The 26,711-nt window shown below is 34.9% G+C and overlaps 2 protein-coding genes across 4 annotated transcripts in view; one reads left to right on the top strand and one right to left on the bottom strand.

The window, feature by feature from the left end:
• mindy3 (MINDY lysine 48 deubiquitinase 3) overlaps nucleotides 1-3,233 on the bottom strand; it is a 54,049-nt gene extending 50,816 nt beyond the window's left edge. The window contains exons 1-4 of one of the 3 annotated variants that reach the window (XM_087286274.1): nucleotides 2,900-3,233; nucleotides 2,499-2,834; nucleotides 1,758-1,837; nucleotides 679-739 (exon numbers count right to left, since the gene is read on the bottom strand). In XM_087286274.1, coding sequence (XP_087142400.1) covers nucleotides 679-739; nucleotides 1,758-1,837; nucleotides 2,499-2,592 — 235 coding nt within the window. In that variant the 5' untranslated portion in view covers nucleotides 2,593-2,834; nucleotides 2,900-3,233. 3 annotated transcript variants of the gene reach the window in all.
• Nucleotides 3,234-4,998: 1,765 nt separating this feature from the next.
• si:dkey-12j5.1 overlaps nucleotides 4,999-26,711 on the top strand; it is a 152,982-nt gene continuing 131,269 nt past the window's right edge. The window contains exons 1-7 of the mRNA XM_087287177.1: nucleotides 4,999-5,142; nucleotides 6,830-6,930; nucleotides 8,593-8,739; nucleotides 9,422-9,571; nucleotides 11,467-11,573; nucleotides 16,364-16,487; nucleotides 24,596-24,712. Of these exons, the coding sequence (XP_087143303.1) occupies nucleotides 5,076-5,142; nucleotides 6,830-6,930; nucleotides 8,593-8,739; nucleotides 9,422-9,571; nucleotides 11,467-11,573; nucleotides 16,364-16,487; nucleotides 24,596-24,712 (813 nt within the window). The 5' untranslated portion in view covers nucleotides 4,999-5,075. The remainder of the gene's footprint in view (nucleotides 5,143-6,829; nucleotides 6,931-8,592; nucleotides 8,740-9,421; nucleotides 9,572-11,466; nucleotides 11,574-16,363; nucleotides 16,488-24,595; nucleotides 24,713-26,711) is intronic.

Raw genomic sequence — 26,711 nt, 5'->3', positions numbered from 1 at the left:
AGTAAAGACAAAACAATCTAATTTATAACAGATTTACACTAGTTTTTTGCTTGATATGCTCACTGATGTCTATTGCATAGTCTTCTATGTATGACAGTATTTACGTCTTTTAAAAAAGCAGATTCATTTACCAAATTTACTCAACCCTCTCCATCCTTCTAACTTCCCTCAGATGTGATGGTGGCCAAATCAAAGGTTACAATTGGCCAACTTTGGCCAGCAGGCCCTACTTTGGGCATCTCTGCTCTATAGTATTATGAATGTGGAAAAAAATAAATAAATAAATTTTAGAATGGTACTACACAGTAGTAAATCTCCACTTTATTTACCATTAGGTACACAAGAATTTTCAAGAAGAATATGAAGAACACACTTTTAGATGCAAAACATGAATGGATTTAAAAAGGACTGGGAGTAGGTAGAGATATTCAGCCATAAAAACACCTGTCCCCTGTGTTATTGAGTAAATCTGCACCATAATGTAAAAATCTGACATTACAATATTAAGTTTTTCTGTGATACGAATACAATTTCACCAGATCACTTGAAACAATCTATTCTGCAATGTGACTATTACGAATGCGCACATTATGATATTGATGCTAAAATTATATATTGTGCAGCCCTATTATTGAGTATCCAAAACAGTAAGGTGGATTGAAACAATGCAAAGCAAACCTGAGATATCTTTCCAGTTCGATCCTTCAGTGTTAAACAGAATATTCTTCAACAGGAAAGCCTGAGGGACACAAAGTAAACAAAGTTAACTAAATAAACAAAGCACATGAAAAAAAAGTTAAAATTGCATAGTGTGCATTACATCAAAACTAAGCATTATATAGAAAATATGCTTTTTGCAAAAAAATAAAATAATAACATTTTATAAGTTGAGGCATATACAAATTTGAACATTCACAAAAGAGAAGCACATTCAAATGAATATGTAAATAGTTGCTGTGCACTTTCCTCTCATTAGGAAAATAAACAGAAGAAAAATGAAAGGAAGATGAAAACAGCAGGGTAAAAAAAAACACATTTCGATAAAATGGAAACTAAAATTTGAAGTGACAACCAAAAATCCTAGATATTCCATGACATGGACAAACAAAATAAATAAACAAATATAATTGTGTGACTTTCAATGAGAGGAATAGACCTTTTAATATTCCATGATATTCCAGGAATCCCACCATGACCCGTGGGAGGCCTGCAATTATTTGATGGAAAAATCTCAAATTGTAAGCCATTTAGAAAATTGGTTTAAAAGTCCCAGAAGGTGTTTATATCTTATTAAAGTGTATTTGGAAGAATGTTTTGTAACCTAAACAACTGGCATTGGCTAAATAGTGAAAATAAATCATTGACTTTTGCTCTGTCCATTAGTTTCAAAAACACACATTTCTTTACAACACACAAACATTTATATTTTAAAACCCTTACATATACCTTGGGAACAATTTAACAGAAAAGTTTAGTGGTTTTAAAACCTTGACTTCTCCAAACCATGATAAACCTTGAAACCGGTTATTGTCCAATGCCTACATTGATCTAAACAACAGAAAATAGGTTCAGAATGGCTCCAGTTCCCCAAGATTTTCCTTTAATTTGTCACCTGTCTATATGTCATATCACTACAATGCAGCTTTTATTTTAAGGACTATACAAAGGTGTGGATGTAGACATACTTTGTTGCTGACTAATAGTCATAATTACTTATTAAGAGAAATAATACGCCTAAAGAGAAAGCAGATTAATACCTGCACAGGTGCAATGACAGCACATGGTCCACCTTCAAACTGCTCCAGCGCAGAACGCTCAGTCTCACTGAACACAAAGCCTGTAGAAAGCAATGCAGCAATCACAAACCTAGTGTCACATGTCTTTGTTTAGCAATGCATCACAATTCATAACAGGGCAAGCAGTCAAAGTGAAGCAACATGGACTTGGCACAGCTCTTTGCTGAGCACTGCAGAATCGTTACATTACCAGAAATGGATGTACAGTCAACTACGGGAAAATAATTATCATAATAAACAGTTGCCTGTTCCTCTTGATTTGATTTTTAGATATGGATTTAAATAAAATAATAAAATTTGTTTTATTCTATAAAAAGCATACAAACATTACAAATTTCAAATATATGATAAACATATTTAAAATGACAACTGGTAAGAATAACAAATGATTGAAAATCAGGGTTATTCCAACATATATAGATTTTTTTACCCTCATGTTAAAACAGTGATATTGTTTTGTCTAAACATGACATTAAACGTCTGGAAACATGTCACTTTTTGATGTTTTTTTGCAACAAAAATGTTACAGACTACATTTTGTAATGTAAGTAATGAAGAAATGTCATCAAGCATGAAATGTCATTATCATTTACTCAAATGCATTTCTATAAATTGAGTAAAGTGGTTATGCAATATCTGTAACTTTGAAACTGACACAACCTAGCATTACTAAGCATTTAAGGAAGTCTCAACAGCTCTTACCTTGAGACCACCTGCGGAACAGGGATGCAGGAACTCCTCCACCGCTGTGTCTGCCCCACACTAGATCCACCACTTCTTTATTCGTATCTGACATTTTTGCTCTCGGTCGTCTTTAATGTTGACTCAAAGCATGCATCAAGACCAGTGGACAGCCTTGTGACAGCTAACCGCTGTAGTGTACTCGACGTGGCTAGCACACTCCTCCTGGCCTGCTTCTGTATTCCGCTGAATCTTACAAATGTGGTTTTGGTGAGCAGGTGGCATTTGCCACGGATGCGCTACCGATGCGTAAACTGTCCCGTCAGCAATGAATGATCGAACACTCGCGCCAAAACCCTAAATGAACGCTAAGTTAGCCTTTGAATACGACAGCACAGCACAACAGCTCATACAATTTGTACCTGAAATGAATGCTGTCTTGTGGGTTATCCGACACTGGGTACCTTAATTCAAGGTTTCTATTCTGTCCGTTTAACGTTAACTGGACAGGCCTGGTATGTCCTCAGTGACGAAACTCACTCAGCAGACGGTTTTAACCGCTTGCTACGTTTTCTAACGTCCAAAACAAACGTTTAGCTCGTTCCTCCGACAGCCAATTCTAATAGTAGCCAACGGCTGTCAGTTGCACTCCACAACACCTAAAAAAAAAGGAAAAAATCAATGAAAATTGCTCGTTATGGGTAAAGCAGACAGCTCTGTGGTCCATTCAGTTTATTTACTACGTGCCTCCACCTCAAGTTCGACTTTTGTGAGAGATTGGTTCAAATCGAGAAGGTTCTGGTGACGCCTGGCGAGGCAGAGATTCGATTGGCTAATCCGCCCATCAATCAGATGGCAACGCGGCGATGTAGCCCGCCTACAGTACGGAGGCTGAGCTTGAATATAGTGAACTGGGCTAAGCAATGTTATATAAGAAAGAGATTAGGCTGCCATAAATTCTTAAAATACCAACTGCGAAGACGGCGCTCCCATAGAGGGTATAGTGATTTATTGGAGCCAGTGTTACCTCGTAAACTGCAAGGTGCACAGTGTTTAAATGGTCAGAGCAAAAATCTGTTTTTCTTTTTGAAAGTAGATGATGCAAACTGGATTAAAAACAATTTGTTTTTACTGACCCCAAATATGTTCATCTATGGTCCGTGGACCATCTATGTGTCAGGGATCCCCGTTTATAAAATGCTCCTAGTTTATAAAATAATCAAAAACTTTTTTGCTGTTGCTTTAGAAATTTTTTATTTATTTTATAAACTATTTATGCAAGTACTATACTTTTCTTGTATAAATAGTTTATTCACAAAAGTTACATTTAGTAATTATCTAATCATCATATATAGTTTTTTGTTCGCTTCTTTTATATTTTTTATTATTTTAATACAATTCTGGTTTTAAAAAAACTTTATCCCATTTCTCCAAGCACATAACTGACTTGTTTACTTCATTAAAAACATTTGACTCATTTCCTTTTTTATTATTACACCCATATTTGGTGCTATACACTTCTAGATAGTTTTTTTTTTTTGCAATCTGTCTGTTTGTGCAATTTAAATGACACTTTTACTTGCTGACAACAGCAAGTTGTCACTTTTAATTTCTCTGCAAATATTTTAACCGATTTAAAGCGCAATTTAATTAAATTTTTTTTTTTTTACATTTTTTTCAATTTTTACTCCATTTACTTTCAATCTTTTATAATAATATGCAACAAGAATTTCAGAGTTTTGTGAAAGCAAGTCTACCGAAACATTTTTTTTTATTAACAAGAACAAGCATGTACAGTTTTCTTATACAATACAATACAATCACTTTACATTTCTTAACAAGAATGAAATAAGTGAAAAAACAAAGGAGAAGAGAAAAAAACAGAGGAGAGGGTACATGATTATCAAATTACATACAAATATGTTTCGCACATTTTATAATTTTAGTTATTTACAAGAGTTAGTAATGCACTTTTTTTTTTTTTACAGGAAATGCATATATACAAACATTGTATGTAAAAATGTTAAAGGAGGAGCATATATTAATTGTTTTAATTGCTTTTCTATTTTGAGACTTGGAAATCACTTTTATATACATTTGAATCTCTTTTTCTAACACCATGAAGAGAGGTTTGCTTTTGGAAAACTTGGATTTATGTATGTGAAATTTACATAATAATAAAATAAAATTTATAATAAAACCAGCATCTTTTAAAGAGCGATCCTTAACATAAAAACCCAACATCACATGTTTATAAGATAAGGAAAAGGTTTTTAAGATATTACGAGCAATAAAAGCTTCAACATTGATCCAAAATAGTCGAGTATATTGGCAAGACCAAAATAAATGTGAAATAGTTTCATTAAAGCTTTCGCAAAAACAGCATTCTAACTCAATATCAAGTCAAACGAAACATCTGTACAACAAACTCTTTGAGACTTTTATTTTGTTAAACATATGGTGACCCAACAGGAAGTCGTTCCATCTGATTCAAGTTTCAGCCCATGCGTACTTTCACGTTGACAAGTGAACGATCCTTCACATAGCGGAGTCTCTTCCTAAACAAAGTGAGATTAATACATATTTTATCATCTAACAATGGGTGGACAAGCAAAAGCTAAGAAGAAAATCAAAGCCAAAAGAAAAGACACCAAAGCAGACGGAGGTATGTCTGTTTTCAAAAGCCATGTGTTAAAATGTGTAACGAAAAAAGGCTTTAGAGCATGTTATGTGAAATGGGTCAAACATTAAGCACGTTTCTTGATATAGAATGGACACTGTTAGGGTCACCGCTGCGTGTTTTAGCAATAACGGTTCGATGTAAACATAACACTGTCCACGTGATTGTTTTTAAGCCATGTGGAGATAACTGTGATTTACAGTTTGTCTCAGTCGCTTTGGTACTTTAATCAGATCAGATTTCTCAAAACTATCTGTTTAATCGTCACATCGTTGTGTCACTTGTGGACATCAAAACAGCAGTTTCTCATTCCATTGAACAAGTTGCAAATGCTTTTGTACATCAATGCAAATGCTTATGTGTAATTCTCTACTGTTTCCTACATTATCAGTTGCTTATTTCATGTTGATCAAACTCGATTATTTTGGTCTCTGTTTAATAGTTTGAGCCCCCAGAACATTTAATCATTTGCTCATGGCTTAAGTCTTTAAATGCAAAATGGCTAAATAAGTTGTCATAATATTTTGTCATAATTCATTTTTTTCTGAAGGTTTCCATTACACTTTTTCCTAAAGCTGACTAACGTTACAATTAGTGAAGTTCTCACCTTGACTTTCTATAATGAAGCTGTATCTCAAAGGATGCCCTGTGTCACAGGTGTCAAATCCAGTTCCTAGAGGGCCGCAGCTTTGCACTATTTATTTATATGATATGAACTTTTTAGATCGCTTTAGTACAAATTGTGTATAATAGAAATGCACAATATGTGACTTTTTTAAAGCAATAATACATTTCAGCAGTCATAAACATGTTTTGATAGTTATGCCAGTGATTTGATGCTTCACAAAAGTTGCTGACGCCTTTACCAATATGAAAACGCTTTTGTAAACAACCAGTTATTCTTTACACCAATTAAAAAACGGCTACTACAATAAAGAAAATATTTTCTAAATGTGGAACTAAATACATTGATTTGCATTGAAATGCATGATGAATACTCTTGACACATGAAAGTGGAAAGCCTGCAGCTCACAACAAATGTGGAAGGTTATTGCCTGTCATATTTAACAAGCCGTTTACAGCTAATTTTATGTAATTTTGCTCACATGCATAATTGAATGTTATTCAGGTGATGTCATTACGCTGCTGTGCCGTCAGCTAATCGCTGCATTGCTGATCATGATTTCGAGGATCGATAGATCTGTCCTTCACAACACACGCAGCGATCTCAGATCAGATTATCCAGACATTCTAATCTAATTCGCGAACTTGTTTGAAGAACGAAATTAGCGAGAGATCAGTTATCAAGATTAAAAGATATAGGATCTGCCAAATAATCTTAGATCATTTAAGCGAGGTACGAAGAACGGACCCCTGGAGTTGACTCATATTTGTTGTCAGATGTCCTATCTCCTATGTTCACATTTCTATTTTTGTTTTTTCTTTTTTCTTTGTGCTATGCAGTGCTCTCTTTGACATGATCTGTCAACAAATTACAGTACAAACAGCAAAGAAAGTTGCCATAGTTTACATCAGAAAACCCTCAAAATCAAAAAATATTGCATGGTCCACCTGGTTCAAAAAGTGTTGAAAGGGGGTCCACACAAAGTAGTTTCAGTGCTCGGAATATCATTTGTGTGCTTAATTTTTTTCTGTTGTTGTTGTTGCTTAGGTGCACTGATGTCACCACAGGAGAGAATGAAAGCAAAGATGCACGAAAGGGCTAAAAAGAAAACAGCTGAAAAATATACTGTTGGTCAGTTATTGCAAAAGGTAATATAATGTGTTTTGAAACCACTAAAATGGGTTATTTGTTTATTTTTTGAAAGAGGTGTTTTCTGCTCACCAAAGCTGTATTTAATTGCTGTTTTAAAAACAGAAGTAATTAAAAACAAAATAATTGTCTTCTTTCTGAACACATTTTAATATGAAGAGTTTTCTCAGTGCCATTTGAATTTTCGCCTAAAATTATAAATTTTTTCATGCTCCTGTGTGTAGGTTCAGGGTTAATAAACTTTAAGGGCAACAAATAGGTTATTTTCATTGATTATAAAGTGAAATAGCTCAACATAAACATAGGAGGCTGAGAAAAATGCCCATTTTCGAATTAACTGTCAGCTGGCACTTAGAGGTTTTTGCATTTGAACTCTTCATCTATTCAGTTAATTACTGGGGTCAAAGCTGAATAATCAGGATTCTTTGATGAATTTCTATGATGCAAGTGCAAATAGGGTGCATTTATTTAAATGAGATATTTTGTAACAGCATAAATGTGTTAATTCACCTTGATTAATCTAATGAAATATTGTTGAATAAACTTTTTTTTAAAGTTTTTTTTTTTAAGTTTTCTTTAAAAAATGTTTTATGGTAATTTTTTATTAACATAGTCAAACATTGGTTATTAAGCAGCAATTTAATAATTAAACACACACACACACACACACACACACACACACACACACACACACACACACACACATATACAGTTAAAGTCAGAATTATTAGAGATTTTTTTAACACATTTCTAAACATAATAGTTTTATAACTCATTTCTAATAACGGATTTATTTTATCTTTACTGTGATGACTGTAAATAATATTTTAATAGATATTTTTCAAGACAATTCTATACAGCTTAAAGTGACATTTAAAGGCTTAACTGGGTTAATTAGGTTAACTAGGCAGGTTAGGGTAATTAGGCAAGTTATTGTATAACAGTGGTTTGTTCTATATCAAGAAAAAATATAGCTTAAAGGGGCTAATAATTTTGTCCCTAAAATGATGTTTAAAAAAAATCAAAAACTGCTTTTATTCTAGCCGAAATGAAAAAAGTCAGATTTTCTCCAGAAGAAAAAATATAATTAGAAATACTGTGAAAATTTCCTTGTTCTGTTAAACATCATTCGGAAAATATTTAAAAAAGAAGAAAAAAATTCGAAGGGGGCTAATAATTCTGACTTCTACTTTATATATTTAAATATATAAATAGTTATTAATATTATTTATTATTATTATTTCATTTTTTTAATTAATTAAATTAATCAGTAATATTTAATTAATAATAAAATGTATTATTATTTATTATTGTTTTAAATTTACACAAAATACGCTTATTTTACAGAAATTTGTGTCTTTAATGTCATGTGATTCTTCAGAAGCTTGGAGCAAATTATGATGTAAATCCTGCATTGCAGACATAACAGAAATAAATGATATTTTAAATTGTACTAATTTAAAAAAAATTGATTTTAAATTTAGACTATATTTCTATATACACATATTTCATTTTTTTATTGTGTTTTTTAAAATGAAATAGAAGAGCAAAACTTGGCCAGGATTATTAACTGTATATTTCAATAATGCATATGGTAAAGAAATGAAAGATTGGTGCTTGTTTTAGACTGTTTTACTGTACACTGTCTTTGTTCTTCTCAGACTGAAGAATCTGTAGACAACTTTGACTTTGACATGGCCAGACTGTACTGTCAGCGAGCGTTGGATATTGAACCTACTAACCTGACTATCCTGGACATGATGGGGAGCATCTGTTCAGAGCTGGGAGACGTAGAGAAAGCGAAACAAATATCCTTTAAAAACCACTTAGATATTATCAATTATATAAAGTGCCCTCACTAATATTGGCACCCTGCGTAAATAGGAGCAAAGAAGGCTGTGGGAATTATTTGAAAAACCTTTTGTTCTTTTACTTAAACTGTGTTTGAGTTTGTTTCTGATGAGAGTAGAGATTAATATTTTCTTAAAGACTATAAATATTTTGTCGGTGACATCTGATTATTTTTATTTAGTAGTCTTATCGAATGATTTTGAATTTTTTTCATCTCAAGACTCTGATTTCTGCAATACCTCTGCTGTAATTTTTAAAAAAATCTTGGCCGGAAATTGTCAGTGTTTTTGATATATTTTCTTGATGTTGTTTTCCATTTTGTGAGGCTCAACAGCATTTTGCTACAAATCGCATTCTCAGCTTGGATTTGCAATACGAAAATCAAGTCAAGTTGAGCTTTATTTTCATTCCTCTACATGTTTGGACCATAGACTAAGGTTTGGAGGCCTGCGGCCTCGTGCCAACGCATGCCTCCTACCAGTGCCGATATACAGCCATATCGCACTGCTACTCGTGTGATATTGCTCATATATATATATAAAAAACTAATATCTACAAGATAATAACCTGTTTTATCTGTATGGAGTGTTTTTTTTTTATAAGTGTATTTGAGCTGTGTGGCCCTTGACAGCAGTGTGCGTGTATCTGAAGGCTTTGGAGCTCAGTCCAGAGGAGGGCCACAGTAAATACATGTACCTGGGCCAGATCCACACAGGCATGGAGGCTGTGCAATACTTCAGTAAAGGAATTGAGATCATGCTCAACACCATGGACAAACACGGCAATGAGGCAAGACATCACTCATACACAGTTGAAGCAATTTTAGTTCATTTAATGTTGGATTTACACATTTGAATGCAAAAGCTTGTGTTTAAAAATTTTGGGACTCAATTTTAATGGTCCCTTCTTTCTTTCTTTTTTTTTTTTTACAATCAAAAAGCATTTGAGTTTATCGATTAAGTCTTGAAATCAATTAAGATGAACATCCTTTTATTTAAACAACAACAAAAATGAATTTTAAGAAAAATAAATTAATTTTCCACAAATAAAAATACAAATAAATAAATATAAAAAGTAAAAGTAAAAAAAAAACATTAAATATACATTTACACTTAGGATGTTAAATATTCTCCATTATTTAAGACTCCACTCCACATCGGGATTTGATTAGGTGTCTTTTATTTGAACCCTCACAGCTTTGTCTAATGGATAATTGGTGTATTTCATCGTGATGGTGCGCTTTCCCAGTGGACAGCACTTTATTTGCATCGATTACCAAGTCAACTGCTGAATCAGAGCAATTCTTTTTTTTGAAGGCAGAATAAGCGCTGACATAATTGCAGGAGTCATGCTGAACCAGTCTCATAAGTCTCCCTGTGTGGCATCTGTGTCTGTTTTTGTGATGCAGGTAAATGGAAAAGACAGAAGGACAGATGTGTGTTGTTCCTGTAGGTCACAGATGTTTTAATATTTCAATATACCATAATCAGTTAAAATAATCACACATGATGTTCTTTCCCTGCATACATTACAGTGTATTGGATTCATCTGGAGCACTGGCGCCGCAAAGAAAAACATGTATTCTCAGTGATCTAAATAACTTATTCTGAAGTTCTAGTCTTTCATATTTTTTGTGTTACACTAGAGGGCAGTAAAACATAAGCAGACAAATTGCGGTGTTGAGCAGTGGTTCTCAACATTTCTATGACATTCTCTGTATTTTCCCAGTTTACTTTAATATAGACTTAGTGTGTTGATGTATTAATTACATACACTTTAAGAATGAATTAACAAAATAAAAATAAATAAAATAATTCTATAAAAAAAAATAAGTGAAGTTTTAATATATGGTTAGGGGAGTGATCATGTGATTCAATAATATATTTATACTTTATATTTAGTAAACGAATTAGTAATAATATATATATATATATATATATATATATATATATATATATATATATATATATATATATATACATACATACAGTTATTATGTGTATATATATATTTATATATATATATATATATATATATATATATATATATATATATATATATATATATATTTATATATATATATACAGTATATATTTATATATATATATATATATATATATATATATATATATATATATATTTATATATATATATATATATATATATATATATATATATATATATATATATATATATATATATATACATACACATAAATACACCTCTGTGTTTCTGTGTGGAGTTTGCATGTTCTCCCTGCGTTCGTGTGGGTTTCCTCTGGGTACCTCGGTTTCCCCTGCAGTCCTAAGACATGTGGTACAGGTGAATTGGGTAGGCTAAATTGTCCGTAGTGTATGTTAGTGTCTGTGAATGAGTGTGTGTGGATGGATGTTTCCCACAGATGGGTTGCGGCTGGAAGGGCATCCGCTGCGTAAAAACGTGCTGGATAAGTTGGCGGTTCATTCTGCTGTGGTGACCCCAGATTAATAAAGGGACTAAGCCTAAAATAAAATGAATGAATGGATGAATATTGGGTTGCGGCTGGAAGGGCATCCGCTGTGTAAAACAAATGCTGGAATAGTTGGCAGTACATTCTGCTGTGGTTAACTCTGAAATAAAGACTAGGCCAAAGGAAAATTAATGATTATTTTACCTCGTTGTCTTGTGGATCTTTGTCCTGATAGGCTGGTGCATTTGGAGCGGCCGCAATCCCCTCTGAGGGTCCCGTCACAAAGAAGGATGTGTCTGTGGCCTTCTGTTCCATTGCTGAGATCTTCTTCACTGATCTCTGGTAAATATTTTTCATTTTACACAGATATGTGCTGGCTCTTGTTGCACTTCAGCCCATCTTTGTTTGCTCTGGCCGTTCTCTCATTCCTTTCATTTCTCAACCTTTTTGGCTTTCTGTACCTGATGATATTACACACACACACACACACACACACACCTGGGACGTTGCAGACTAGAGCCCATCTGCTCTGAGGCCTGCAGAAAAGATCTAATCACAGACTGGATGATGGAGGGAGAGAGAGGGTGGGGAATTTAGGATGGGAGAAGAGAGATAAAAAGTAGATTTGGATTGGAGATGCGCTTTGCGTTGATTGCCCAGGATCTTGGCACAGCGTGACTTCATTCAAACCCTGAGATTGAAATTCAGAGCATCAGGGAAAGGTCAAGTTTATTGAATATATGTAAGCGCTATACCATTTCACACATCGCTGTGCATTATGAAGGAACAGCAGCAGCCTCTGGCAAAGTACAGTACGTCTTTGTGACTTTTGCTTTTGATGTACTGTATGGCAGTGTGTATGTTGTTGTGGTAGATGTTTGCTGCAGGCCATAGCTGGAAAATCAAGAGCAGAAAAGTGTGTGTGTGTGTGCACTCACCAATAAATTTTCTTCAGTTGTTATGGATGGCCCTGGGTGCTTAGGGGTGTCTGGTTTAGTTCAGTTATTGGCCAAAGTTGTAATGCTTTGTCTAGACATTCTACTCAGATCAAGCTGTTGTTCAACTAAAACAAGTTTCAGCTCAACATACCCCACAGATCATTTTGTTATAGCATGGTTTTAAGTGTGCATACTTTTGAGTGGAAGTAAAAACACTGATATTAATTACTCTAGTTTTTTTTTTTCGAATGCCCTGAGATCTTCGTTCATCTTTCTTACACAAATGAAAATAATTTAGATGAAATTCGAGAGCTTTGGTAGCAACGGTCCCTAGACATTCAAAGCCCAGAGAAGAAACCAAGATCTTTGTCAAAACATTACATGTGAATTTTGTGCCCATTGGAGTCAGAAGAGCAACGTTCCAGCATCACATTGCCCATAGTAAACTTGTAATGTAATATAATGTGTGCATTAATATAGTTCATAATTTATAGTGTATGGCCATACACCCAAAGCGCTCTACGATCATGAGGGAGGTCTCTCCACACCACCACCAGCGTTCAGCATCCACTTAGAGAATGTGATGGCAGCCACAGGACAATGGCACCAGTGCGCTCACCACACACCAGCTATTGGGGGAGTGGAGAGACAGTGATAGAGCCAATTCGGTGGATGGAGATAATTGGGAGGCTAGGATGGGTAAGGGCCTATGGAGGGAATTTGGCCAGGACACTTGGGAAACTTGCAACTAAACTAATAATGGGAGAGAATACATTGAAGAACAAACATGTTCAAACATGTTCATGCTTGTTTATTCTTTTGTAATATTCCACCTATCATATATACCACTTCCTACTAGAACCAGTAGGAATTTCCTATCTCATCCTATTTCCCATATGCTTCTTCGTCCTTTTTTCTACAATTTATAATTAAGCATTAAGCAGATGGTTTTTATCCAAAGGGACTTTTGAAGCAGTTTGCCAAAAGGCAAGTTGTAAAAAAACATAATAACAGGTTTATTAGGAAACTAGATTAGAAAACAAGCTAGAGAAGAAAAGAAATGCTGATAAGAGAATTAGTGCACTGGTTTAATTGTAGGATGTTTAAATCCCTCTGAAAGTGTGTCTTCAGCTGCTTGTTGAAAGATGTTGTGATGGTCTCAGTAGTTTGGGTGGACGTTGGCAGCTCATTCCACCAGAGAGCTACAGAGAGGGTGAAGGTTTTAAAAGGAGATGTTCTTACTTCTTTTTCTTGTTGAGAAGGAACAATAAGGTATACAATGCTTAGGCGGGGCCGCCCAGGTATATTAATGGCCGTCCAAGTATACGCATCTTTTTTTTAACTATTATTATCATCCTTTTACACCTTCTTTTTTGTACCTGCAAAATATAAACAAACATTTGCGAGAGATTAAGTAGTGGAAAATTCCCTCTCCTTTATCTGTTTCATACTGCTCATTCTGTGTGCGCGAGACCTGTCAACACTCCCACAGACATCTTACATGCCCTTAAGACCCACAGAGACCCACACCTTTTTGGATCCAGCCGGGGTTTTTAAATTTACTAAAATGTCTGGGATTTGGTTTAGCTTTCGTTTTCTATGCTGTTGTTAATTTTATGCGCACAGCTACGAGAGCGAACAAACCGTTAAATAATTAATTTTTTAATCTAAACAGCTCAGAAAAACATTACTAAATACTCATATATATATATATATATATATATATATATATATATATATATATATATATATATATATATATAAAAGACAAAATTACATCTAAATTGGCTGCAGAATATTTTTAAACCATTAGAAAAGGGTAATCAACTCGTTTGCCTTATTTAAATAATAGACACGTTTTATTCTTGTAATTCTAATTTTTAGAGATATTGTCTGTATTTATTGCTTTTTTCTGTCATGTATTTCTCATTTGCTGTATATTTTATTAATTTGATGATACCAATACATTTCATATTATATACATTAAAATGCTTTGGCAATACTGTACAAAATGTTATGCCAATATAGCAACCTGAACTTAAATGAGAGATAGAGAGAAGCAGAATTGACCTTTCAGTGGGTGCACATGGCTCCTGAATAGCATAAAAGAGAAATAGTGGATTTTTTTAAACTTTAACCCATTGAAACGAAAAAGTTTAAAACAGATAATAATAAAAATAGTGTTAACAATGAATTATGTTTTGTTTGTTGCATATAGTTAACTATTTGTGTGCTTTGGGTAAATAGTGTGTTTCAACCCTGCTACAACCGAAAGTATATTTCAAACCTGTGGGAAGCATTGCTATCTTATATCATTACCTGTTAGTCTGTTCTGTTCTTATGCTTTCTCACTTCCTTTTGTCTAATACTGCTTATTCACTTTTTCCAAATTTAAAAATTAACGTGCAAAGTTATAGACTGAATTTAGTTTGTTTGTGAAAATGTTTTCATTTTTTTGGCATTAAATTTTAAGGGGTCTTATTATGCTCCTTTTTGCAAGATGTAAAATAAGTCTCTGATGTCCCTATAGTTTGCATGTGAGGTTTCAGCTCAAAACGCCACACAAATAATGTTTTATAACTCTTTAAAATGGCTCCTTTTGGTGACTGTCGCTTCAAATTCAAACAAAGCTACAAAAGTCTGTGCTTCACCATAGCAGCAAATTCAAAACTGGACTATCGTTATCTGTGTTATAAACTGAAAATGTCAAAGAAGTGGCTCTGAGGACATCTATAATGCCTCATTCACACTAGCAGCGACTTTGTAGTGACCGGTCGCTCTGAGTGGTGACCTGCTACAAGTCTGTGTAGGTTTACAGCACGGAGAATACATCTGCCTCTGAGCGAGCTGAGAGAGATCACATGAGCTCAAGAAAGTTGCTCTTTATTTGCATAAAGTTAAAGGATTCTCAGCTTTGTCGTGTAATTCGACATACCCACCTGGTCGCTGAAGGTTGCTGTCGCTCATGTAGACAGAGGTTGCTGGAAGTTGCTCACTCTCCATTGAAATGAACAATCACTCGTAGTGTGCATGAGGCTTAATGCTCAACATTTATAATGTTTTTTAGTCGCTGACATTGTCTGGTAAATTTATATTTCAATTTTCCAGAAAGAGAAGTTGTAACATTACCAGTATTTTCCCAGAATGTTGCTTTGTATGAATGCAGGAGGAAACTTGCCGGAAATAGCGCATTCACGTTTAGAACGCACTGACGTGAGATGTCTACTCCAGCCAATCACAACATTCGGACGCATTCATGCTGTTCATAAAAATAAACACCTTTGAATCCTTCTCCAGACACATTTTGCTGCTGCCTGTTAGTCAGATAATGTTTCTAAGTTCCTTTTTAGTGTCAACGAAAATGATTGTTAAAATGCTTATGATAAACTGCCTTTAGTTTTCCTGCAAACTCTGCATTCAGCTGAACGAAGTGCAAGCACGTGTGTCAGATTTTAGTATAGCCTACAACACTGATAGACTTTAGTTTTAAAAAAATATCTCACAAGCTGCAGCACACACTCAAATGTACATCTTAACGTGCAAAAGTGTTCCTTCATATCATTAACATTTGTATTGTAGGCAAATGTGTAAACAAGGCTGTTTTTAGCTGTGCTTCTGCCTCCGGATGGTAGAAAATGTATTTATTTATTTTTATTAAAATGTATTTATTTATAAAAATTTTTTAATAATTTAATTTAATTTATTTAAAAAAATCTCAGTCATTTGGTCTATCTTTTAGACAAAAGCAGTTACATGAATGCTAAAGTTTTAATTAAGAGTGAAACTGTCAACTGTGTTACTCCCTTTTTTTTTTTTTTTACAAATACGAGCACGGGAAAGTCGTCCGGGAATTTTTTTTTTGGATATTTACCGGTTTCACTGTGTGAAAGGGGCTAATATTTTCAATGGGTACTGGGCTAAAATTCAAATGGCAGACGGCTGCTTGTTACTCATGGCTGTCTATTATTATGAGGGAAAGTTTGTGCTTAATGGGCTTGACATTCCCCTCTAACAAAACATACAAAAGAAAATTGTCAATCAAACTGTTTCTCCAGACTGTTATATGACTATAATCACACCATGTTGCCTCACAACTGCGTTTAAACCCCTTATAAAAAAGATTTTTCTTTTACATGGGTTAGACAATGAGTTCAATAAGGCTGCTATTAATACTAATGTTGTATTGTTTGACAGCATGGAGGAAGCCGCTGCTGACCGCTGTAAAGAAGCCATCGACAAAGCACTACAGTATGATGAAAACAACCCTGAAGCTCTGCAGCTGATGGCCAGCTACCTGTTTAGCATCGAGAAAACTGAGGTATAACAGCACATCTGCAGATTGAATTACCCAGAATTCCCTCACTGTCTCGCTGGTTCACTGCACTTTTAGAAAGAAAAGCGGTCTGAGCAGTGGGTCATTATGCAGTCATAATTAGTGTAGGTGGCGAGCAGCTGAGAGAGCTGACTCATGTATTTCTGAGGAGAAGACGTAGATAGAAATTTTCTGTGAGAGAGAGAGAGAGAGAGAGAGAGAGAGAGAGAGAGAGAGAGAGAGAGAGAGAGAGAGAGATATTATAAGTTATTATAAAATACAGGTTTTGGGCATATATGCTTGTTTTTAGGAAAGACAAAGACCGAATATGACAGAGTTAGGTCGCAGCTAATTCATTATAAGCCCTTAATAGAACAAGCTTATTGAAAATGACTCTCTGTTGGACAGATTTACTACTAGTGCACGCTGTTACTTTCATGCAGTTCTTCACTGTAGCACTAGGGGGCAAACTGACATAAGACCAGCATGTCAACTCATCCCGAGTTTGCAGCTTAGAGTGGAGATTTTCACTTCAGAGGACCCTTCCATTTCCCTTCAGAGAGCTGACAGTAGAACTTGACTCAACAATCATAAACTTCAAGTCTCTTTGTGTCCTCTAACCTCAACCCTTTTCATGCTTGTGCTTTTCATCTCATCCCATGTCAGTCCCATATTACTCCCTCTTGTTCTGTACCACGTTCTCTTATCCTGTACAACTTCCTCCTTTTTAAAAAAAGCATATTCTGCTTCATCTCATCCTGTTCTGCTTCATTTCGTCTCATACCACTATGTCTTTTCCTACTTTCTATCACTTTACCTCATCCTATACCGCTTCCTCTCGTCTTATAGATAATCTTTTTTTCCTTTTCTACTAGTTTGTAGATCCTGTTCATTTCTTCTGTTTCCTCTCATTCCATCTTACTTTCTCTTCCTCTCCATTGTTTCAGTTTATCTTTTTTAACTTTTGCTTATCCCTTTTTTTTCTAAATACAATAATACTTTACAGCTTTTTCTCTTATTATATCACTTTCTCTCATCGGATCCCTCTTCCTTTCATTCTGTGCCATTTCTTTTTGTCTATGCCATTTCCTTCATCTTAGAATCATATAAAGTGCCACTTCCCATTTTTCTCCTACTCCCTTTTATCCTTTACTCCATCTTCTCATCCATTCCTACTTTCCCTCTCATTCTGCTAGCTGTCACCCTACTTTATATTAGCTTCTTTCATCCTGTACTACAAAAAAGTTTTTAGTCCAAACATCTATAAAATCAAGAAGCATTTTTTTAGAACAATGTTGCTTGTTCTCAGAAATAATAAGAGTAAATTAAATAACTTTTCCTGAAAACAAGCTAAATAATCTGCCAGTTTTGTAAGTAAAATAATATTGTTTGGGTTTTAAGAAAGCTTATTTTACTTAACTTTGTTTAGCTAGTTTTCAGAAAACAAACTGACTTTTTTTTTAGTTATTTAAAAATATATATATCTGGTCTAGAAAATGCTTCTTGATTTTTTAGATGTTTAGACTAAATAATTTTTGAGTAGTGCAGAATAAAAAAGAAGTGATAAGAAAGTAGAATTAATGTATTTTTTTCATGTTTGGACTAGGGATGCTTAAAATAATCGATTACCGTTAACCAAAAGGGTGCATTTGTAACCGATTAATGGTATCAGTTAAACTATTAAAAATATTATTTTATATATTTTTAGTTTGGCTGCATAAGGGGTCGATTGAATGAGCTTTTTTGAGTTAAGAGGGGCATCTTTTGAATGGTTTACTACCGGCCGCAATTGTTTTGCACACGGCTCATCCCAGAGCAGCAGTTTTTGTTGTCTCGCGGGACGATATTGGATGACCACATGTGCCTACAGACATATATGCCAAAGAAGAAAAAATGGAAGGAGATTATTGCTGTTTGATACAGACGAGTTGATGCCAAACCAGCGCTCATGTTGATCGCCTCCCGGATCTGCGTCATAAATACAATAAATAGGCTTTACCTTTTATTTTACAGCTTATAAAGCCTGTATGCAAATTAATGCAAAATCATATTTAAACAACCAAACTGTTTACAAAAAGTCATCATATGTGCGTGTTGTCATTGTCTTTTCATCATGCAGCATGTGGACTTGAACCGAGAGTGAGAGAGGAAACCATATATCGAGATATAATCTTGATAAAATATCAAACATCAATAAAATAATGATTTCTATTAAAAATTTCAAAAGGTCATTTGCTATGTATATGGTGGACTTTGTAAGTAGAAAAACTGAATGCCTACACTGGTGAGAAAACAGTTAAACAGACCATCTGCAGTGTGCGACGATAAAAAAGAAGCCTCCTCCAAAAGGCCTTTACTTTCTCTTTCTCTTTTTTCTTTCGTGGATAAGGAAATGGGGTTGCACACTCCACTGAAGACATCAGTAAGCCTAAATATTTAATTTTGCTTGTAAAGCGCACAAATTTGTTTCAAAACCATTTCTAAATTCAGTTCTAATTTCCAGCAAACAAATAAACGAGCAACAATTATGAAGTGTGGTCAAAAAACTGCTAAGTATAACACACATGCTATGCCCCAATTGGTTCTAAACCTGACAGGTGGACAAATCTAAGCTTGCTTTTGATAAAACAAGCATAAATATGCATTAATAAATACTACTACTACTAATAATAACATTATACAAAAGCAAGTTGTCATGAATAAACTGAAAAAGCCCCCTGAGGTGAAGAAGGCATGGAGGCAGTGGATTTTATATTTATGTAAAAAGTAAAAATTTTTGTAACATTTTAATCCTTTAATTCTCTTTAATTTGCAAAGATATTTGTGTATTGCTCTACATCCTGCATGTTTTAAGCAATTTTTAAGCGAGGCACACAACTAACGCGTCTATTATAGTTCCACAAAATAGCAACGCATCAACAATGGGTCTTAACACACCTCTTTTCTAGACCAAATCACCCATGAGTCCACAAAGTGGTGCAAATGGATTTACTATTTAAACAATGTGGCGGAAAACGGAAAAATTAGAGTTGCGCTGGTCTGGAAATAGCAACATGTCAGGGCAAACATGTTTTGGGTGTATGATAGGGACCAAAATCTTCAGGGAAGAAAAATATTTTTTTCAGTGTATTTATCTATTCCCTCATTGTATAGATCAGGGATGCACAAACTTTTTCGTATGAAGGGCCAAAAACCACTTATCATTAAGGGCAGTGGGCCGAAGGTTTATATAACAAAATAAATTGCATTAAAGAAATGGTTAATTTCCTAATTATTCATAGTATTCCAGAATAAACCAAAACATTAATTTAAATCTAATTTACTAATGCTGAATAACGTTTAATGATAACTTATTGCAATAAAAACATAATAACATTTACAACACAGTGGAGTTCAATGCTAAATACACTATTCAAGCAAAATTTGCCTTTGACTTGATTTGCTCACCAAAGTCTCTGCATTGTTGGGTAACATTTAAACAAAATTTGATGAATTTACACCCATTTCATTGAAAAAATAGAACAAACAAACAAAGGGTTACATTAAATTTGAATTGACAATCTCGAAATCATCCCCATCATTATCCCTGTGTTCTCAGATGGGATGGCGGGCCAAATCAAAGGTTACGATAGGCCCCTTGGTCCGTAAGTCCTAGCTTGGGGATCTCTGGTAGCATCTAATTGTCCTGTCCTACTTTTCATTCTAATCTACTTTCTCTTTCTAATTCAATTTGGCTCTTTTCTAAGACATTTTCTCTCATTCTATCAAGTTACCTCTCAATCAATCTTACTTCCTCTCTGTCTTCCCAGTTGTTTCCTTTTGTCTTTTACCACTTTGTGTGATTTATGCCATTTCCTTCATCATTTCGTACTTGACAGATTATTGTCATTTTACACCATCTCTTCTTGTTTATTGCGCTTCTTCTCACCCTATACTATTATTCATCCACAACTTACCTACTTACTCCAACCAAATACAGTGCGTCTTCCTCTCAAGGCTTCCTCCGATCTTGATTTCTCTCATTCTGGCCTACTTCTTTTTGTCCTTTCCCATTTTTCAATCTATTCTACTTCCTCTTTTTTAATTATTAGGAACTTTTTACATGTGCTAAAGAAAAGAAAACATACAAAATTATATAAAAATAAAATGTAATAATCATAAAAATGACAAGTATATAAATAAATGAGTGCATGTAAATACACATTTAATATAAATTGATCAAAACAATGGTATGTTAATAGCAGGTGATACATGATGCAAGATCATTCATTCATTCATTTTCTTTTCGGCTAAGTTTATTAATCTGGGGTCGCCACAGCAGAATAAACCGCCAACTTATCCTGCACGTTTTTACGCAGCGAATGCCCTTCCAGCTGCAACCCATCTCTAGGGATAATACAAGTTTTATGGACAAAAGATTTGTATCAGCTTCCTTTAGAAATCCTACAAAGGGATTCCATATTTTGGAAAACTTTTCATGGTTTTCTCTCAACTACATACGCTCATTTTTCTAATGCCAAACAACGAGACTATTCTTCAACCATTGTTTAAAAGTGGCACTTTCTGTATTTTTACAGTAAAAAGCTGTTATGAGTTTGGCATATTTTACTTCCTCACAGGGATTAAACGGTATTATCAAATTTTAAATAGTGCTACTTCAGAAGCCCTTTGTGCTTTGGTTTCAAAACTCAATACAAGGACTGATCGTTCCACCACATCTGTACTTCATAGATATTTGCTGTTTCTGGCATTTAAAAATGTTTTTGGACAGAGATCTTTTTTTATGTATTTGCAAAAGCCTGTAATAGGATCTCACAACATCTAAAAACAATACCAAAACTTAAACTTTTTTTTTTTATCCCATGCTCGTCACCTGATGATCAACTATTGCTGTAGCCACTGAGATAGTCGTCTGTTTCTCTTTGTTTTGTATGTTTGGTGATTGTTTGTACTGTACACATGTGTTGATGAATGAATCAGGCCTGAATATCTCGCAATCTTTTCCTTTTTAAAAATTTAAATAAATAAATAAACATTTATAACTTCCTCTTGTTCTATCATGATTCTTCATATCTTGTACTACTATGCTCTCCTACATTACTTCCCCTCACACTTTACTCTTTCCTCTCATCTTGTACCACTTGTTATGCCAATGCTGTTTCCTAGAGTTTCCTTTACCACTTCCTCTGCTGCTGTAATATTTCCTGTCTTACATTCTCTCACCTTTACCTACTACCTTTGTAATTCTATTCAGCAGTTTATTCTTCCTCCTAACTACTCTGTACATTAATGTGTTTGTTCATTGGCTACATTCTCTACATCTTTTAACTGCATAGCTGATTTCTTTACCTTCATCATATGCAGTATGTCTTTGGAATAGATTGCCTCCGGATATCTGCATTATCTTTTAAAACTTTGAACTTTGAAGACGTACTTCCAAGCATTTTAATTGTTATGTCTATTTTTATGTTTTTATAACATTTAAAAAAAAAAAATTATTTTCTTTGCTCCAATCTTGTGTATATTGAGCACTTTGGCCAGCTTTGCTGTGATAAATGTGCTTTATCAATTAAACACAAATTGACTTATTTACTACAACTTCCTTGTCCTCTTCTGTCCTCGCTTTATCTGAATTCATGACACCTTATTCTGCTTTATCAATGTATTCTACTTCTTTTTGTCATTTACTTTGATCCTATACAACTTTCTTTCATATTGTGCCACTTGTTATTCTACTTCCTGTCATTTCTTCTCTTCACTCTTCACTTTTATACAATTTGCTTTGGCTATGGTATATCCATTATCTTCATCATATACAGTACTACTACCTCCCAGCTTATATTATTTACTTTTAGGAAATTTACTTCCTCCTCTTCCTGTCTCACGTTTTCTTATTTCTTTATTTCCTATTACCTTATCCTGCTTCGTCAAAGTGTTTTACTTTCTTTTATAATTTCAACACATCCTTTCATTCCACCATACTCTTTGTAATTGCATGCTGCAAACTTTATACTACTTTTTATTAAATATTAAATTTCCTACTGCTTTGCCATATACACTACTACTTATTCCATCCTATGTATATTTCCTTTCCTGGTGTAAGGCTCTTGAACAGCAGGCTACTTCATTTTACCTTTTTCTGCTTTAGTGTATTCTACTTGCTTTTATAATTTTACCACATCCTCATCCCATCCTGCTTCCTTTCATCTCATTCCAATACCATTTTTTTGCACTTTCTGTCACTTTCTTTCTTTCTATGCACCTAATTTTAGGGCTTTGACTTGTCCTGCACTGCTTTCTAGTCTCTCATATCCCCATGCCATGTTACTACCTCTGTAGGGGTTTTCAACTTTTTTAGCATCTTAAACATTGCACAATAATTAGGACATTAAATGAGAACGTAAAATACACTCAGTGGCCACTTTATTACACCTGTCTAACTGCTTGTTAGTTTCCAATTAGCCAATAAGCTAATCAGCCACCAGATGCCTTGTAATGCCAGAGGTCAGAGCAGAATGGCCAGATTGGTTCCAGCTGATAGCAAGGCAAGACACTGGTTTGAGCTGATGGAAAGGCAACAGCAACTCAAATAACCACTTGTTACAATGAGGTATTCAGAGGAGCATCTCTGAATGCACAACAAGTCAAACCCTGAGGCAGATGGGCTACAGCAGCAGAAGACCACACAGAGTGCCACTCCTGTCAGCTAAGAATGGGAAACTGAGGCTACAATTCACAAAGGCTCACCAAAATTGGACAATAGAAGATTGGAAAAACGTTGCCTGGTCTGATGAGTCTCGATTTCTGCTGCAACATTCAGATGGTAGGGTTAGAATTTTGTATCAACAACATAAAAAGTATGGATCTATCCTGCCTTGTATCATGTATGGTGTGGGAGATATTTTCTTGGCACACTTTGGACCTATTGGTTCCAATTAAGGCAGAAGTGTTCAAACTCAGTCCTGGAGGGCCGGTGTCCTGCAGATTTTAGTTCCAACTTGCTTCAACACACCTGCTAGGATGTTTCTAGAATGCCTAGTAAGAGCTTGATTAGCTAGCCCAGGTGTGTCTGATTGGGGTTGGAACTAAACTTTGCAGGACACCGGCCCTCCAGGTCAAAGTCTGGACAGTCTGTCAATGCCACATCCTACCTGAGTATTTTAGCCGACCATGTCTTCCCTTTGTTACCACAGTGTACCCATCTTCTTATGGCTACTTCCAGCAGGATAACGCACCATGTCATAAAGTGCAAATCATCTCAGACTGGTTTCTTAAACATGACAATGAGTTCACTGTACTCAAATGGCCTCCACAGTCACCAGAACTCAATCTGACAGAGCACCTTTGGGATGTGGTGGAATGGGAAATTAGCATCATGGATGTGTGTGACGCTATCATGTCAATATGGACCAAAATCTCTGGGGAATAATACCTTGTTAAATCTAGGCCACGAAAGATTAAGGCAGTTCTCAAAACAAAAGGGGGTCCAACCCGGGGTGTACCTAATAAAGTGGCCGGTGAGTGTATAATCAGAAAATGTAAATGAAAAAGCTTATTTATGGACTGTCTTTGTCTTATAACTTTAATATAACAAACACTGTACCTCTCTCTATATTTAGGCTACATTTTTAATCATTAAGGAAGGAATTCAAATGCGTTGTTTCGTTATTTCATCTTCATTTACAAGTAGCAGGGTATTTACAGCTACTGTATATTCTGTATATTTCTGTTTGTTTGCATCCCATCCCTTTGTGCCCCTTGGCGGTAAGTCGCAAACTGCTGTTACACCTAAAAATGTTCATAATCCCTTAGTGCCATGGTGGCAACACACACAGCTGTAATGGTCAGTTTGAAGCGTCACCCACTGTACTTCTTCTAATTCTTCTTCCAATGTATTTTTTTCCTTTTTCACCTTATACAAATATCTGTTATGCTTCTTTTTTGTTTTTTCTATTGTAATAGTTCCTAGTTCATCATATCCTGTCCCTTTTCCTCTTTTCAAAAGGATCTCGATACCATCTTACTTCCCCTCATCCCACACCTCTTTCTGAGTGAAGAATGAGCCTATACCTTTACAGTCAGAGTAAATAGTATTTTATTATGCTTGTATGCAGGAGGGACGTGAGTACCTGAAGAAGAGTGTGTCGTCATGGTTACCTAGCCTACAAAAAGAGGAAGAGTCATTGACCAGCACAGAGCTCAACATGGAGGAGGAAGAAGATCAGACTAAGGTGTGTTCACAGGTGTTTGTGTTCCATACGCAAGATAGGACACATAATGACCTATACTTCGACCTCTCTATGATTGCACTGAAGGAAATGGCACTGCGCTTTAAGGTTTCTTAGTCCTGGAAAGATAAGGGAAGAAAGGGAACAAACTAGCTTATTTAGCTTTTCATTTTTTTCTTAATACCAGGCCAAGACGATGGCAGACTGCCGCAAGGCTGGCCCTGGGGCCACACACTGAAACGCACACATAAATACACACACACTCACTGCTTTTCCATCAAATGACCACCCTCCTCTGCTGACACGGTCTTGCAACAGTTAAAAACTCTGTTTCTTCCTTAAGGCTACACGTTTCATGCTTTTCAAAGACGTATTTTGGTTTCTGTGTGTCTAAATGATTTTTGCAGTTCAGCTGTTAAGTAGGGCTGACGAAACCACAGAAAAAACAAGCCTCACCTGAACTGACTCGCTGAGGGAATTTATAAAAGTTTGTTTACTTTCCTGCTGGTTAAAATTTCAGCAATCTTGCTTGCCACTAGACATGAATTTGTCATATGCAGATGCTGCTTTGCAATGATAGGCGCTCTTATCAAGTCTTTTTACATGGCTGATTTAGTAACTATTCATCCATTGTAGAGAATTGTGGAGAGTGATTGTGGTAGTGTGTACTATTTTAAAAACCTGTTAACATCATAGACAATGATGAAGACACAACAGATAAAGTGGCCTTGCCCTTGATCATATAGCATGTTGAAAAAGAAATGGTGTTTATGATAAGGGATTTTTAAAATATCCGTTGAGAGCCAGAAAAAAAATTAGATTTAATAGACCATTAGTCTAATGAAATTCTGAAGATGTCTGTCTAAAGGTCTAAAGCAAATCTCTCTTTTTTGCTTGTATAGCATAAGCTTTTTTTGATACTAAACTAGTTTTCAAACATCATTATGGTTTGAAGTAATGTCACAAAGAATATTATCTACCAAATATAAGCAATTGTTTTAGTAAACAATTAGATAAGCTTGATGGAAAGCATTTGTTACATTCTGTTGTTTACCACTGGCAATAATTGTGACACATCAGTTTTAATTCTTTTGAACAAGATGCATTGTTTAATCTATCTAAATTTAGTCTTAAACTCAAAGTTCAGTAAACAAAAAAGTACACTACCCAAAGTTCCTTTTTTTTTTTTTTTTGGTTTTGTTACATTATTGTTATAATATGTTTGGTCAGAAAATGCACATGTACTAATAAACACAAAATCTCTATCAATTATAGGATACTTAAAGAGCCCCTATTATGGGTTTTTGAAAATTTCCTTTCATACAGTGACACGGCTCTAAGTGAATGAAAACATCTAGCTGAGGTTTAAGTCTGAAAGTACCTCATGTTTAAAGGTTTTGATTCTTAGTGAAAAGAGCCAACTCCTATCAACGTCGATATGGGACATCGCCAAATATGAACTGTTGGATCCGGTAAAATGTGAATGGGCCCTTCACCTCAGACACTAGCGTTCAGCAGGGGATCATAGGATTGATCATGACTCGTAATTAGTATCGCTAAGGCAATGACCAGAGATGCGACTGTGGGAAATAAAGGGTTAAAGTTCATTTTCGCAACAAGATCACAGTTTAGCCAACTGTGTGCTGTGTTTGTTCCTGTGATTTTACTGATGATTGATACAATAACCTACCCTGCAACGCGGGCTTCTTCGGCCTTTCGGGCTTAAAGGAAGGACTAGCAAAGACTGTTGCTAAATGGAGCTTTGTCAGACTTTGACAACCAGGGACTTTTATGTATTTTAACTATTATGCAGTTTACATAGACTAGTTACTTCTTCCTTGAGATCTTGTAAGTGTTTCTCCTTCACAACAGACTGGGTAATCTGACAAATCAGCACAGATTAGCATCATGCTAAGGAGTGGTTTGGAAACAAATAAATTGCTGAACAAATCATATAGCGGGTCATTGGGATTATTACGTAAAAATGTTTGAGACCCCCTAA

The sequence above is a fragment of the Danio rerio genome, chromosome 16, assembly GCF_052040795.2.
Source record: "Danio rerio strain M-AB ecotype USA chromosome 16, GRCz13ab, whole genome shotgun sequence".
NCBI lineage: Eukaryota > Metazoa > Chordata > Actinopteri > Cypriniformes > Danionidae > Danio > Danio rerio.
Note: the sequence above shows the minus strand (reverse complement) of the source record. Positions and strands in the feature narration are given on the sequence as shown.